Source organism: Protopterus annectens, chromosome 11.part0 (assembly GCF_019279795.1).
Source record: "Protopterus annectens isolate FY-2018-M chromosome 11.part0, PAN1.0, whole genome shotgun sequence".
Taxonomy (NCBI): Eukaryota; Metazoa; Chordata; order Ceratodontiformes; family Protopteridae; genus Protopterus; species Protopterus annectens.
The window spans coordinates 1,489,125,910-1,489,141,294 of NC_056745.1; the positions used below are offsets into that span (position 1 = coordinate 1,489,125,910).

The 15,385-nt window shown below is 42.6% G+C and overlaps 1 protein-coding gene across 1 annotated transcript in view; it reads left to right on the forward strand.

The window, feature by feature from the left end:
* The first annotated feature begins 349 nt into the window (after positions 1-349).
* Positions 350-15,385, forward strand: part of LOC122815094 (mitogen-activated protein kinase 12-like) — a 289,166-nt gene continuing 274,130 nt past the window's right edge. Inside the window, exon 1 of the mRNA XM_044087336.1 lies at positions 350-453. Within this exon, the coding sequence (XP_043943271.1) occupies positions 350-453 (104 nt within the window). The remainder of the gene's footprint in view (positions 454-15,385) is intronic.

Genomic DNA, 15,385 nt, shown 5'->3' on the forward strand with positions numbered 1-15,385 from the left:
GCTGAAGAGAATTGCTGCTATTCTGAGCCCATCTTGGCCGCACCCCACTTCTTTTTTTCTGAGACTTTGAGGGATACCACTGACTTCTCTTTTTTCAGTTTTAAAAATGTAAGTGAGGAACAATGGAACAGGATACTAGATGAAATAAAGGAGTTTTGTTGTTTTTGGAAAGCATATACGCTCTCATCTAATAAAAAGGTTTATTTGATTAATTCAGTTATATTAGGAAGGATTCTGTATTTAGCTAGTGCCTATATGTTGCCAATAATTTATGTAAAAGAAAAGCTACAGGTGTTTTTTCTTTATATGGGGATCAAGATTGTATTCATTGAAGCAAGGAGTCGTACACATGGATAAGGAAGATGGAGGTTTAGGATTAATAAACCCAATTGTTTATGCTGTTTCTTTGAATTTGTATAGCATTTTATTTTGGATAAACTGTAAAAATGAAAAGTTAGTAGTAAATTTACTGAAGTACAAATATAAGCAGCACTGGAATATGTTAAAAAATTCAATAGATGAAAATAAGAAGTTATGTACCTACCATAACGTTCCATGTTAGTTGTCTTCTCTCGCCTTCTTTCTTGCTTGATGGGTTCGGAGCCGATCCCTCGGCTCCAACTCGGCACTTGCTTTAGCTCGAGAACTCCTTTTACCAGCTCGAGGCAGCCCCATATCCCATGATGCAAGGCAGGAAGTACCCAGATCTCGTTTGTTGACAAAAGGGCAATAACACCAAGCATAAAATACTTCCCAAAGGAAGAAGAAACTTACAGATGGAAAAGGACCAGGTCTGAATGGTCTTTAGCATAACAGTTTCTTATACAAGGTCTGTCCAGGCCAGGGGGAAGGAGGGAGGTCGCAAGAAAGAAGGCGAGAAGACAACTAACATGGAACGTTATGGTAGGTACATAACTTCTTAATGTTAAGTTGTCAATCTCGCCTTCATTCTTGCTTGATGGGACCGCGTCCCTAGCACCTCTATCCTGGGTGGCTCAATGGAACAAACTCTTGAGGACTGTAGAGCCAAAACTGGCTCTGTCCCTGGAGGCCAAGTCCAATTTGTAATGGGAAACAAAAGTGTGAGGAGTGGCCCAAGTGGCCGCTGCACAAATAGTGTCCAAAGGTAGTCTAGCTTGAAAAGCTGTAGAAGTAGCTAAACTCCTAGTTGAATGTGCTTTAGGTTTTGAGCACAGCTGTTTTCCCCTGATCGTATAAATTTCAGTGATGACCGAAGAAAGCCATCTGGACAAAGTCACTTTAGAAACAGGTAGGCCTTTTTATTATCCGCATAGGAGACAAAAAGTTGATCAGATTTTCTAAATTTTTTGTTCTGTCCAAATAATATCTGAGCTGACGGTGGACGTCAAGATAATGTAGCTTTTGTTCAGCTCTATCTGAATAGTTAGGAAAAATACGGGAGATCAATGGATTGATTCAGATTGTTTTTGAAGCGACCTTAGGTAAAAATGATGGATTAGTTCTCAAAGATACTCTGTCTTTGTGAAAAATCAAATAGGGGTCGAACCGAAAGAGCATGAAGTTCAGACACCCTCCTGGCAGATGTAATAGCCACTAGGAATAAAGTTTTCCAAGAAAGATATTTCAGGGAACAAGAAACAGCTGGCTCGAAGGGGAAGAATCAAGGATGTCAGCACTAAATTTAGATCCCACTGAGGAGGAGGATTCCTGATTGGAGGCTTTAGTAGGAAAATTCCTTTCAAGAAGGCCCTGCAGAGCCTATGGGACATAATATTATGATCTGCTATCCCGACATGAAAATTGGAAATAGCAGCCAACTGAACTCTGACTGTGGAAGAAGAGGAGCCTGCATGAAAAATCTCTGCTAAGAAGTCCAGAACTGCCTGAACAGGGGCAGTAAAAGGATCAATATTTTGGGCCTTAGCCCAATAAGAGAAACGCTTCCATTTGCTTGTGTAAATCCTCCTGGTAGAGGATTTTAGTGAAGCTACTATGATGTCTCTAACTGGGTTAGAGATCAAAGGAAGCCTGGCTAAGGAAGGAAGTGGAGCAACCATGCTGTGAGGTTGAGAGAAGGGATTGACCGGTGCAGCTGACCGGATTGGTGAATCAGTAGATCTGGCACTGGGTCCAGATGCCACGGCTGCACCAAAAGGTGACGATGTAGGAACGGGAACCAAACTTGTCGAGGCCAGTAAGGGGCAATGAGAATCAATTTGGCTCTCAAACGGTAGCTTTCTGGATCACCTGAGGGATCAGAGGAAATGGAGGGAAGGCATAAAGAAGTCCCTGGGGCCAAACCTGGGTCAGAGCGTCTCTGGGGGGATGGCCTGATAGAGGGAAGAGGCTGAAGAAGTCTGGACATTTGCTGTTTTGGGGAGTAGCAAAAGATCGCAACATGGGCGACCCCATTCCAAAAAATCTCTTCCGCTATGGATTGCTTGAGAGACCACTCGTGAGGCATGAGAATAGCTCTGCTCAATCTGTCCACTATAATGTTGGTTTTCCCAGGGATATGCATTGCTACCAGAAACCGATGAGAGGAGATCGCCCATTGCCATAGTCTGAGCGCTTCTCGACACAAGGGGTAGGACTTGGTTCCGCCCTGTTTGTTGATATACCAAACTACAGACATGTTGTCTGTGAGGACTGCAATTGTCCCTACGGGAAGAAAGTCGTTGAGGGCTTGCAACGTTAAAAGCACTGCTCTCATCTCCAGGACATTTATGTGCAGATGGTACTCGAACGGTTGCCACGTCCCATGAACCATCCTGCCCTGATAATGACCCCCCCACCCAATCAGGGAGGCATCCGTGGTGACAGTGGCTATCGGGGACGGAGGTACAAAGCACCTGCCTTGGTGAACCTGAGGCGATGTGATCCACCAAGCAAGATGTTCTTTGCATGTTTGTGTCACCAGAATCTGGTGACGCATTGGGAGTTGCTGGTATGACCACTGTGTGAACAGCATCCACTGAAGGAGGCGCATGTAGAATCGAGCCAGAGGAAGAAGAGTAATGGCCGCAGCCATGAGACCTAATACCTTTAGAACCATTCTGGCCTGTACCTTCTTGCTGGCCAGAATGATCCTGACATGAGTCTGAATGTCTGAAACTCTTTGTTCTGTAAGGGTAGCTGACATCGAACAGTGTTTAAGTTTGCGCCTATGAAGGTAATAGACTGGCAGGGCGATAAGGATGACTTTTCGAAGTTGACTGAGATGCCCAAATGAGAACAAAGGTCTATTGTGTAATCCCTGGCTTGTATAAGCTGATGCCTGGTGGTGGCTGACAGGAGCCAGTCGTCGAGATACGGAAACACCTGGAATCCTTGACGTCTCAGGTGAGCCGTGACCACTGCCATGCATTTGGTGAACACTCTGGGGGCTGTAGTGAGACCAAAGGGCAGGGCTCTGAACTGGAAATGACTGGACCCCAGCCAAAAGCGGAGAAATCTCCTGGAGCGTCTGTGAATTTTGATGTGATAGTACGCATCCTGAAGATCTATTGAGCACATCCAGTTGTCCTTCTGTAAGAAGGGCAGAATTGACTGAAGAGTGACCATTCGAATCTTGTCTTCCTGACAGACTTGTTGAGTCTGCTGAGATCCAATATTGGTCTCCAGTCTCCCGTCTTTTGGGGACCAAAAGAACCTTGAGTAGATTCCGGCTCTGAATGGTCTATTGTAACTGGCTGAATGGCTCTTTTTGCAGTAGTTTTGCGATTTCTAACTCTGCAATGTCCCTTAGACCGGGTGGTACATCTGGAAGGGAACTTGAGGGAAGGACTTTCCTCGAAAGGAATTATGTAACCCTTGGATATGATCGACTGTACCCATCTGTCTTGAGTGAGGGAATGCCAGGCTTCTGGGTACAGTGATAATCTTCCCCCGACTGCCTCCAAGGAGGGACAGCCGGGCAACACCTCAGGGATGCTGAAAAGGCTTCTCAGGAAGAGATTCCCTGTTGCCCTGATTCTTGGACCCCTCTGCCTCTAGAGCGGCGTCTGTTGTTGTTACCCCTCTGCCTCTAGGGGTAAACTGACCACGTGAATCCGGCGTGACTCCTTGGGATTTACGGAACCACATCTTCCCACCCTTCTGTCCTTTGGGATAAGGCCTAGAAGGGGTGGAAAAACGGCAACAGCAGAAAGAGTCTTGCCGTCCTGCTCACACCTGGTCAAGGTCTCCTTCACCTGAGGGCCAAACAAAGCTGACCCATCAAAGGGAGAATTTGTGAAGGATGCCTTAAAGGGATCCGCAAAATCACATAGCCGCATCCAGGCTTGGCGCCTAAGAGCCACACCTGTGCCTGCGGCTCTACTGCTCCATCCGCAGCATAAGATATTAGCCGCATGGAGGAGTTAGCAATGGAATTGAGGGTTCCTAGCTGCGAAGCAATCTTTTCTTGGGCCCCTGCAGCTGTAGGATCCTGAACTACTTCTCCCAGCTCCTTCAGGATATCTCTGGAGTCTGGTGAAGTGACAAAGATAATTCAGCGAGCATAGCAAAGGTCGCTGAGGAAAACATCCGCTTGCCGTACCTATCCATGGTCCTAGAGTCCTTATTAGGAGGATGGGCGGGCACGGAAGGATCTGCAAGTTCCTTTTGGTGGCCGCAGCCACCACCATGGCATCAGCAGGGACACCTTTGGTAAGGAATTGTTTGTCACTAGGGCAGTGATAAATTTAGAAGGCCTCCTAGGGACTGGCTCTACAGAGTCAGGAGCTGTCCACGCCTTCGTGCAATAACCTGCATAAGGGGTCGAAGGCGGAGACACCCAGGAGGTGGAGGGCCGAGATCCAAACGCCTCTAGGTATACTGACTCATCCTCAGAGGGATTGTTGGTGGGCCAGTTTCCCTCTGTTTCAGAAGTTCTAGGATGTCTGAGAAGGAGACATCCTCAGAGAGGATCTAGGGATCCCTCTGACTCATCAAAGTCAGTATCTGAAGTGACAGACTCAGGAGTCTACATGCTTCCTCTTACAAGTCCTCTTCCTAGGAGGATCTCCCGAAACATCAGGAGAATCCTCGGAAGAGGGGAAATTCCCAATGGGGAAACCTGAGGCGGAGGATCTCTGGGTCCTGTAGCAAGAGAAGTGGCAGAGATGTCAACAGGTACAATAGAGGGAGGAGCTACGGAAGAGACTGCTGACTGATACCAGTGGCCAGTACACTCTTCATCACCTCGAATGCTCCCTCCCAGGCAGGTCCGAGAGAACCCGCTCCAAGAGCTAGGAACTCCAGGGGCCACCGAAAAGGAAGTCTCCGAGGCAGATGTCGGAGCCGAGCTCACCAAGGCCGAGGCTCCAAGGGGAAGAGCGGGCTTGGACAAGGGTCCGATGCCACTCACCCCCTTGGAGGAGACCATGGAAGCCCGACCACCGAATCCCTCTAAGGAAGAGGAGATAAGAGTAGGGGCTGAAGGGACAGAAGGAGGTATCCGTCCTCCAGCCGTAGCAGTAACCATGCCCGAAGACTCCAACTCCAAACTCTGGGGTAGAGTCGAAGGAGGAACAGTAATGGGGTGTGGACCAACAGTCGTCTGCTGAGACGGACTGTGTAGCATTTGGGCCAGTACCTGTGACTTGAGCAATCTACTGACCACTCTCTCTAGGTCATGATCTGACAACCTGGATGACCTTGAAGATCGGCTCCGATGGCTCCGCTCCGATAGAAGAGGCGAGCCGAAAGTATCGGCTCCAAGGAAGGAGACCTCGACCTCTTCCTGGAATGGGCCATCGGAGCCGATACTACTGATCCTGTCGGCACCGATTTCTCGGAGCCGGCAAAACGTCTCGATGTATCGGCTCCAGCGGAGCCGATACAGCTAAAATAACGGTGTCGGAGCCGATCGGAGCCGACACCGATGCCTGTGCCACATGGGTGTCGGAGCCGATCGGAGCCGACACGATGCCGTGCCATGTGGGTGTCGGAGCCGATCGGAGCCGACACCACAGTGGTCAGCAGATTCGCACCGATAGCCATCGGCGCCGAAAGCTTTGGATCAGAATCGGCTCCAGCCGAGCGATCTCGACTCTATACGAAGTCGGAGCTGAGGCCGCAGGCTTAGAAACAGAAGCCTGGGCCTTGGCAGTTTTGGTTGATTTTGTGGGCCGACTTAGCCGGAGAGCCCTCCGGCTTAAGAAGACCCCTGAGAATCAACTTATTGCATCTCTCCTGCAGGACTCTCTGGCTGAAGGAGTGACAAATAGCACAGGAGTCCTGCAGGTGAAGAGGGCCCAAACAGTACAGGCAAGAAGTGTGACCGTCTGTCAGAGACATCTTCTGACAGCACGAGTCACACTTCTTAAAACCTGAAACCCTCTCCTTAGACATGGTGCCTAAACACAACAGACACACACACAGTCAAATGAAATTAAACTAATACCAAGAGGTATTTAGTAAAAAACACCAACACACACACCCTAACAGGGGGGGGATGGGATAGGGAAAATTGACTGACTAAAAATTAAAAGAGACAGGGATTTCTGTCAGAAAAAGGTTAAATTTAAAATTAAACTATCAAAAAATTAGTTTTAACTAAAAAAGGGGCTTAAATATCACAAATGTGAACAACTTACCAGGAGCTGGTAAAGAGAAGACCTCCCAAGCGAAGCGGCAAACGAGATCTGTGTACTTCCTGCCTTGCATCATGGGATATGGGGCTGCCTCGAGCTGGTAAAAGGAGTTCTCGAGCTAAAGCAAGTGCCGAGTCGGAGCCGAGGGATCGGCTCCGAACCCATCAAGCAAGAATGAAGGCGAGATTGACAACTTAACATGTACGTTTAACTGAAGTAATAGGATGTTATCAAGAGAAATTATTTTATGGAAAATAAAAATAGATGAAAGAGAAAATAAAAAGATGATGATACAATATTATTATGTTACTCCTTGGGCTGTGTTAACTAATGAAAAAAGTCGAAACTATAAAAGTATTAAAAGCACGGTGTGATAAGCACGTAGAATGTCAAGATTTGTAGTAATGGTGAGTGTGGAAGGGAGGTGAAGAAGAGTGTACAGACAGGATGGAATAGGTGGAGAAGAGTGTCAGGAGTGATTTGTGACAGACGAGTACCAGTAAGAGTGAAAGGGAAGGTCTACAAGAGGGTAGTGAGACCAGCTATGTTATACGAGTTGGAGACAGTGGCATTGCAAAAAGGCAGGAGTTTGAGCTGGATGTAGCAGAGATGAAGATGTTAAGATTTTCACTGGGTGTGACGAGGGTGGACAGGATTAGGAATAAGTATATTAGAGGGTCAGTCCAGTTTGGAAGGTTTGGAGACAAAGCCAGAGAGGCAGGATTATGTTGGTTTGGACATGCGCTGAGGAGGGATGCTGAGTATATTGGGAAAAGGATGCTAAGGATGAAGCTGCCAGGTAACAGGAAAAGAGGAAGGCCTAAGATAAGGTTTATGGATGTGGTGAGAGAGGACATGCAGGTGGTTGGTGTGACAGAGCAAGATGCAGAGGACAGGAAGAAATGGAAACAGATGATCCACTGTGGTGACCCCTAACGGGAACAGCCGGAAGATGATGATGATGAGTGAGATTACCAGTAAAGTGAAATATGTCATAAAAAAATCATTGTAAAAAACAAGACTGGCGATTTTCATATTTTTAATTATTCATCTATTGAAATTGACTCAAACTTGGTTGAACTTTTGGCTAAAGGAAATACCTTTGTACCTAGTTGCCATTTTGACATTGTTAAAACAGTGAAAGATTTGAAGTTGTTTGTGAGAAAACTTAATTTAAAATTTTTATTGGGTAATTCTAGTGTAACAACTTCTCTGTATATACAATCCCCCATTATATCCTACATTACATATGTTCGAAACTATTACCAAACTTGATTTAAGATTTTTTGCAAACAACTATAAAGGGTTAATGTACAATGGCACACATGCAACAAATGTTACACATGATGAAGTGTTGGAATTAAACATGTTAAGGTCATTGAATGTGAGAGTTATAAAACCTGACAAGGGGGGGGGGGGGTTGGCCATTTTTGATACAACTGATTATGCTACTAGGGTTCATACCCTATTAGATAGTGATGCCTATGAAAAAGCATCAATTAATGAAGTTAACATCGCGTATCAGCGTATTAAAGGCTATATAAATGATTTATTTATTGAAGCGATAATCAGTGTTAACCAATATAACTATATGACTATGTTATGGCCAAAAATTCCAGTATTATTTGCAACCCCTAAAGTTCACAAAGATTTGTATAACCCACCATTTAGGCCACTGATAGATGGTTGAGGGTCTATTACTTACCCCTGTGCTAAAGTTGTGGATCATATACTAAAGAAGTACTTGGTATCTGAACCACAAGTGTGTAAAGATTGCTGGGAATTTTTACAAAATATGAACAATCTAGCTTTTGAGGAAGATAACCACTTTCTCACTATTGATGTAAAAGAACTTTATACATCTATTCCTCACTTAGAGGGGACTGAATGGGTAAATTTATTTCTTCATGAAAAAGGAGCATCAGGTCAGGAAATCTACTTAGTAGACACACCCTTGGATATTGTCCTTACTAACAATTTCTTCTCGTTCCAAAACTAACTCTTTTTACAGAAGCAGGGTGTAGCCATGGGCTCACCCTGCGGAGCCAGTTTTGCAAACACAGTAATGGTGTATTGGGAGAAAAAGTATGTTTTTAACAATGCTTCACATATGTCTAACATTAAGTACTATACCCGTTTTCTTGATGACATCTTTATAGTATTTCAGGGTAATTTTGAATTGGCGAAAAACTTAATTGAAAATTTTAATAGGTCTACTTCATTTTTAAAATTTACATTTAACTTCCAACGGACCAGTATTGAATATCTTGATGTTAGACTTATAAAAGATAGGGTCAACAACAGATATATTTCTAGGATACATAGGAAGGAGACGTATTGTAATGCATTTTTACATTTCTCGAGTTCACATCCTGCACAGCAAAAATGCTCTATGGTAAAAGGCCAATTAATTAGAGCTGCGAGAATGGTATCCTTAAACCAAGACTTTTTGGATGAGTGTAATTTGCTGAGAAATATGTTCTGACAAAGGGGTTATCCATCGTCTTTAATAGAGAATATATTTAATGAAGTTTATATGAAAAGGACAAATGGTATAATTAACCCGATTTTGTATAGAAATGAGGCTCGAGGAGTACAAGTATGTAATACCTTCATATTAGGGAACCAAGTGGTAAATGGTACATTAAGTGATACTTCAGGCGACGAAGGGGAGTACAATGTTGCTTTTACATCAGGCAACAATGTATTATTTGAGAAACAAGACCTTACATTGTGTAGTCCCAATTCTAGTACTACAACCCAACATGTAGATACATTAGTACCTAGTAAATCAAACAGTGGATTCGAGTTAAGCTTTGTCACTACTTTTAGTAGTGACAGTGTTTTATTTAAGACTATCCTACACAAAAATTGGGAGCTTATTAAATGTGATAAAACACTTGTGGATAAACTACATGTTGTTCCTAATATTATCTTTAGGAGAGGAACAAATTTGAAAAGTTTACTGGAACTTCACAGACATAAGAGTGTTCATAGAATTACTGGTATGTCTACCTGCGGTTGTTGTAACATGTGTAAGTTTATTAATACAGGTAGAACTTTTATAGTTAATGGTAGGAAGTATCAAATTAAATACAACTTAAACTGTAATTCAAAAATGATAGTTTACATTGCTACGTGTTGCTCATGTCAAGCATATTACATCGGTAAAACTTAGTGACGTCTCCGAGATAGAATTTATGAGCACACTTATGCAATGGGAACTAGCAAAATGGAAAATGCCCTTGCTAGACATACTGCCACACATGCAGGACATAGCTTCTTGTTTAAAGCAATAGACCAGATTCAATATAATATTCGAGGTGGTCTGTTGAACCTATTATTGGAAGAATGTGAATTATGTTGGCAAATAAGACTTAATGCCTTTACTGAACCAGGACTGAATGATCACTGTAATATTTCATGTCTCCTTAAACTAAAAGGTTTGACAAGATAGCGAATTAAAGGTATTTTAAAATTTTATATACACAATACTAAATTTGTACTTTATATAGTAATAGTTTTAACCTTGGATTGTGTACTATAAGAACTTTATAACCTTATCATAATTATGATTTTTGCAAGCTCAGAATCAGTATAAATATCTTTAATCGTGGTGACCATGCGTTTCTACGTTTTACATTTATATAGATATTTGTATATGTTGTGATTTAAATGGTATTTTTAACGGACTTTATTAACAAGTACTTTTTTATGTTATTGGTTTTACAACCAGTGAATTAATGCACTACGCAGATTGATCATGTGACTCTTTGTGTTTTTATATAATGATCTCGCTTTCTGTGAGAATGTAATCTGAAGAAGTTACCCCATTGGGAGGTGACAAAAAGCACTTTATTAAACTAGTTAATTCATGTTGGTGTTTGGATTATTCCTGTAGACTACTTGCTGAAACTGGAGTGTTAAACATTTGGTAAATTAATCCAATCAGCTGGAATGGGAACAGAACCTGCAACCTTCTGGTCTTTCAGCACCAAAGGCAAGTATTCTACCTGCTTATCCACTGACACTGCTAATATCCTTATGGGATATGGTAAGAAAATGTTGATTTATGAACCGGAGTCATAATTTTTACATCTACAATATGGCTATGTAATGTAGATATTTAGGTGATTATTAGTTGACCTGGGCATCTAATATCCCTGAACTGAAGTGGGTAATGTACAGAAGTGAAAATCCACGGGGGGTAGAATTTACTGTAAATACCAATGTATATGTAGCCCTTTCTTTAATCTTCTACTAACTAGGTGGGATGACTAGGTGATGGGACTCTGGATAACAGACTTTACACAAAACTCCTGCTATTAGAAACTAGCTGCTGTCTCATATCTCCTTAACAACAACCATCGTTTCAATGTTATCGAAGCATGTCTGGCAGTTACTGCAGAGGATTAAGGCAGTACAATGTTAACAAGCTGCTTCCTATGGTACAGGGTTTGATTCCTGCAGCTTTAGTTTGCCGACTGTGTGGCCATGCCTCAACCTTTTAGTGCAAGAAATCTGAACAAAGCCTAAAATAATGGGTGGGGGGGGGAGGCCCAAAAATAGGGACAGATTTTAAATATTGCTCTTGTAAATTCAGAAGGGTGTTAGAATAACACGATTTGTGTTAACATGCATTTTCTGAAGGATATGGAGTCTGAAAATCAAATGTATGTCATTATTTAGTGACTTCAATCCTCAGTGATTTGTCAAAAAGAATTATGGGGAACAGACCAAAAATATGAGGCAAAAATTTGGAGAGTTTGTGAAAATCTGGATAGTTTGAGAGGTATGTGTGTGATCTTGAGCAAGTCACTTTACCATACAGTGCTTCGGGGCAATGAGGAAATTGGGCTTGTCTCCTGAATGGTTTCCTGTATTGCCTGCTTAGTAATTACCTATGAACCTAAGTGTATCTGTTCTCAGGAAAAAGATTGCTGGGTTTGCCCTTCTGAAATGGCCACTAGATTTCTGAAAAGAGGATGTCATTAGTAAAGACAAATAGGCAGGCTAATTCAAAATGAAGATCTGAACTTCTTTCATATCATATATACAAATCTGAGAGATCTAATCTGATTTATTTTATTTTAACCTATGTAAGTAACAGATTGCAATTTCAAAATCTAGCACATAAACATTGGTGTTTAATAAAGACAGATAAGGAAATTGCTGAAGTGATTCCAGCCACATGCAGACTTATTTATAAAGGAACACGTCTTTAGCACAATTTCTGAGCAGCTTAAGGAAAGATATTGACTTATGTAGATACATTATTAACAGATTTTTAACACTGAACAGTTGGCTACTTGTAGTAGTGATTGGGTGACTTGGGTGGCCATGGTGGTGCAGCGATTAGCGTTGTCGTCTCACAGCAAGAGGTTTCCTGGTTCAATCCTCAGCTGGGCTGCCTTCTGTGTGGAATCTGCATGTTCTCCCTGTGGTCATGTGGTTTTCCTCCGGGTGCTCCAGTTTCCTCCCAAAGACATGCTGTGGGTGGATTGGACACTCTAAAAGTGTCCCTAGGTGTGAGTGAGTGGACAGGTGATCCACTGTGTCAACACCTAACCAGGAAAAAGAAGTAGTAATTGGGTTACTTAACCAGTGTGCTGCATTTTATGAGGGCAAAATGTAGTGGAAGTTTAAATCATGTATCTCAGAACATCTAAGCGATATTTGGTGTAAAACAGAAATAAATGCTTTTTTCCAACACATACAGACATCCTGGAGTAGTTGTTATGTTTACACGAAATGGTAAGAGTTGTGCTAGATTCCTTTAATAAATTAGTCTGACAGGAATTCTGATTAAAAACAAAGATGGAATTTTACTCTAGGGGCTTCTTCCCCTGGGTATCTCCCTTTTTCGCTCTCTGCCTCTCTCTTTCTCTCTCTCTCTCTCTCTCTCTCTCTCTATATATATATATATATGGGTCCACTACAGAATCTCGAAAGCTCATAATACCGAAGCCCAAAATCCTGAGACCAAAATCCCGAAAATTCAAAATCCCGAAAGCCCAAAATCCTGAAACTCAAAATCCTGAAAACACAAATAATGCTAATATGTCAATATAAAGACACTAATATCTACCAACTGACCCTGACCCTAACCCTAACCCTAAGGTCCATCACTATCGCACACTCACCTGACCCGCTAACCTAACTCACTTAAACCACCCCCAACCCCAATATTTGTCACTATTGCATACATGCCTAACCTGCTAACCCTAACTCACTTAAACCGCCTAACCTAACATAAAACCAACCGCACACTTACCTGAACCCAACGCATGACCTAACACCACAGGGCTAACAATAGCAAAGCCACAATGACGTCAGTATGTCCATTTTGTGTTTTCAAGATTTTGGGCTTTCGAGATTTTGGGCTTTCGGGATTTTGAATTTTCGGGATTTTGGTCTCAGGATTTTGGGCTTCGGTATTATGAGCTTTCGAGATTCTGTAGTGGACCCATATATATATATATATATATATATATATATATATATATATATATATATATATATATATATATATCTATGTCAGAAGATCGAAGTTTCAGAAAGTCGAATGTCATATGGTAAAGACCATGTGATCAACTTTCTGAAATGTTGAACAACATTAAACAATGAAAATCAACATTTGTGCAGGGTGCAACCCCCCCTGCACCTCTCCAAGATTGCACCACAGTGAGGAAAAGGGTAAATTCCCCAATCCGCACTGTACAGCAATCACCATACAAAAGCATTGACACTTTGAAAAGTTGATTATATGGTCTAGACTATACAAAGTTCAACTTTCTGGAACTTCAGTCTTTAGAAGGGGACCCATATACATAGATCTACACACACACACACACACACACACACACACACACACACACACACACACACACACACACACATATGTGCACACACACACGCACACAAACACACACACGCACACGCACACACACGTGCACACAGACACACACACATGCACACACGCACACATGCACACACACGCACACACACACACACACACACACACACACACACACACACACACACACACACATACACACACACACACACACATTATGATTTGCTGTTTTGGGGCAACTGCTGTTTCACCTTATATTTTACGTGTTCGTTTCTCTTTTCATTAGGTTTCCACTGTTTTCTTTGTTTCTTTAAAGTATTACATACTTTTCATTTTGTAATATTATAAGTGTGATGCTTTCACATCAGGTTTATCGATTTTGACATAGTTACATACACATCAAGTTTATCGCTTTTGACATAGTCACTGTCATTCTTTACTCTACAAGGTTTTGTTTAAAATTTTAGATTTAGATGGCATCATTTGATGATGTTCATAAGTTCATAGGTTCATAGGTAGGTACTAGGCTATTGACCCTAGGGCCCATATAAGCCTAGCCAAAGGTACCCTGGCTTTTGCCACCCAAGAGAATTATTTTCCTGTGCCCCTGTCAAGCAGAGCCACAGAGGTGATCCCCGGGGTGAATTTCCTATCTCCCATCCAATCATCAAGATTTTTCTTGAAGAGTGCTAATGAGGAGCTTTGGAGCTTTGTTTGATATAGATAGGTAGTTTGTTCCAGAGTATTGGAAGTCGCTGGGACAGGAATCTATCCCACCAGCATGTTCTGTTTATTTTGGTGACAAGGTTTAGGTCCCTAGAGCATGTAGTTCGGAGGGATTGGGATTTCTTTAAGTGGAGCATGTCCAACAGTTCTGGGTTTGACATAGCTTGGTATGTTAGGCAGAGTTTGCCTCTGAGTAGGCGATATGAGATGGAATAAAGCTGGAGTTTTTTGAGATGGTCTGCGTAGGGCATCTATTTGAGGCTGGTAATCCTCTTTGTGAGGTATTTCTGCAGCCTTTCCAGTTGTTGTAGATGTCTTGTGAGGTACATAACAAAAGGGTTGTTGTACACTATAATGGGTCTAATGAGTGATAAGTAGAGTTGAACAATGACCTGTTTTTTCCTGGATGAGAAACCTTTTGTGATGAGGTGTGCCACATAGAAGGATTTCCTGACTACTGTGGCAATATGATTATCAAAGGAGAGACTACTGTCCACCTGTGTACCAAGGTCTCTTATCACACTTTCGGTGTTAAGTAGACTACCACCAATGTGGTAGCTCATGGGTACAGAGTTTTTACCAAAGGGGATGACAATGTACTTTTTGGCATTGAGCTTGAGGCCATGGCTTTGACACCAGGCATCTGTCTCAGTGAGGCCCTTCTGTAGGATGTCCACATTGTTAGGAGTTTCGATTATGGCTCCTAGTTTGCAGTCATCTGTGGACTTCATTAGCCAAAGACCTTCTGTGTTAGCCTATACTTCAGAAAAATAGATACTAAACAGGAGAGGACCCAGGACTAAACCCTGTGGTACTCCACTTGTCACTGGTCTGAAGCTGGATTTGGATCTGCTACTTTCACAGTGTGGGTTCTGTCAGTGAGCTAGTTGGCAACCCATCTTGTGACATAGGGATTTATACCTAGTTTAGTGAGCTTATCTATAATTCCAGAGTGGGGGATGGTGTCAAAAGCCTTGGCGAGATCTAGATAGGCTGTGTGAACCACCTTACCCTCGTCTACGGCTTTGGTGACTGCTTCAAAGAAGTCTATCTGGTTTAGGAGACATGATCTGCCTTTTACAAACCCAAAGTGGGTGGGGTCCAGAGTTTGGAGATTACCAATGTCTTTGTTTATAAGTTCCATTATGATACGTTCCATGGCCTTGCAGACCAGGCTCATTAGGCTTTTTTTAATTTTTTGGGGGCGGTTTTTGTTCCCCGGGGGTTCCATGGTGCTTTGGGG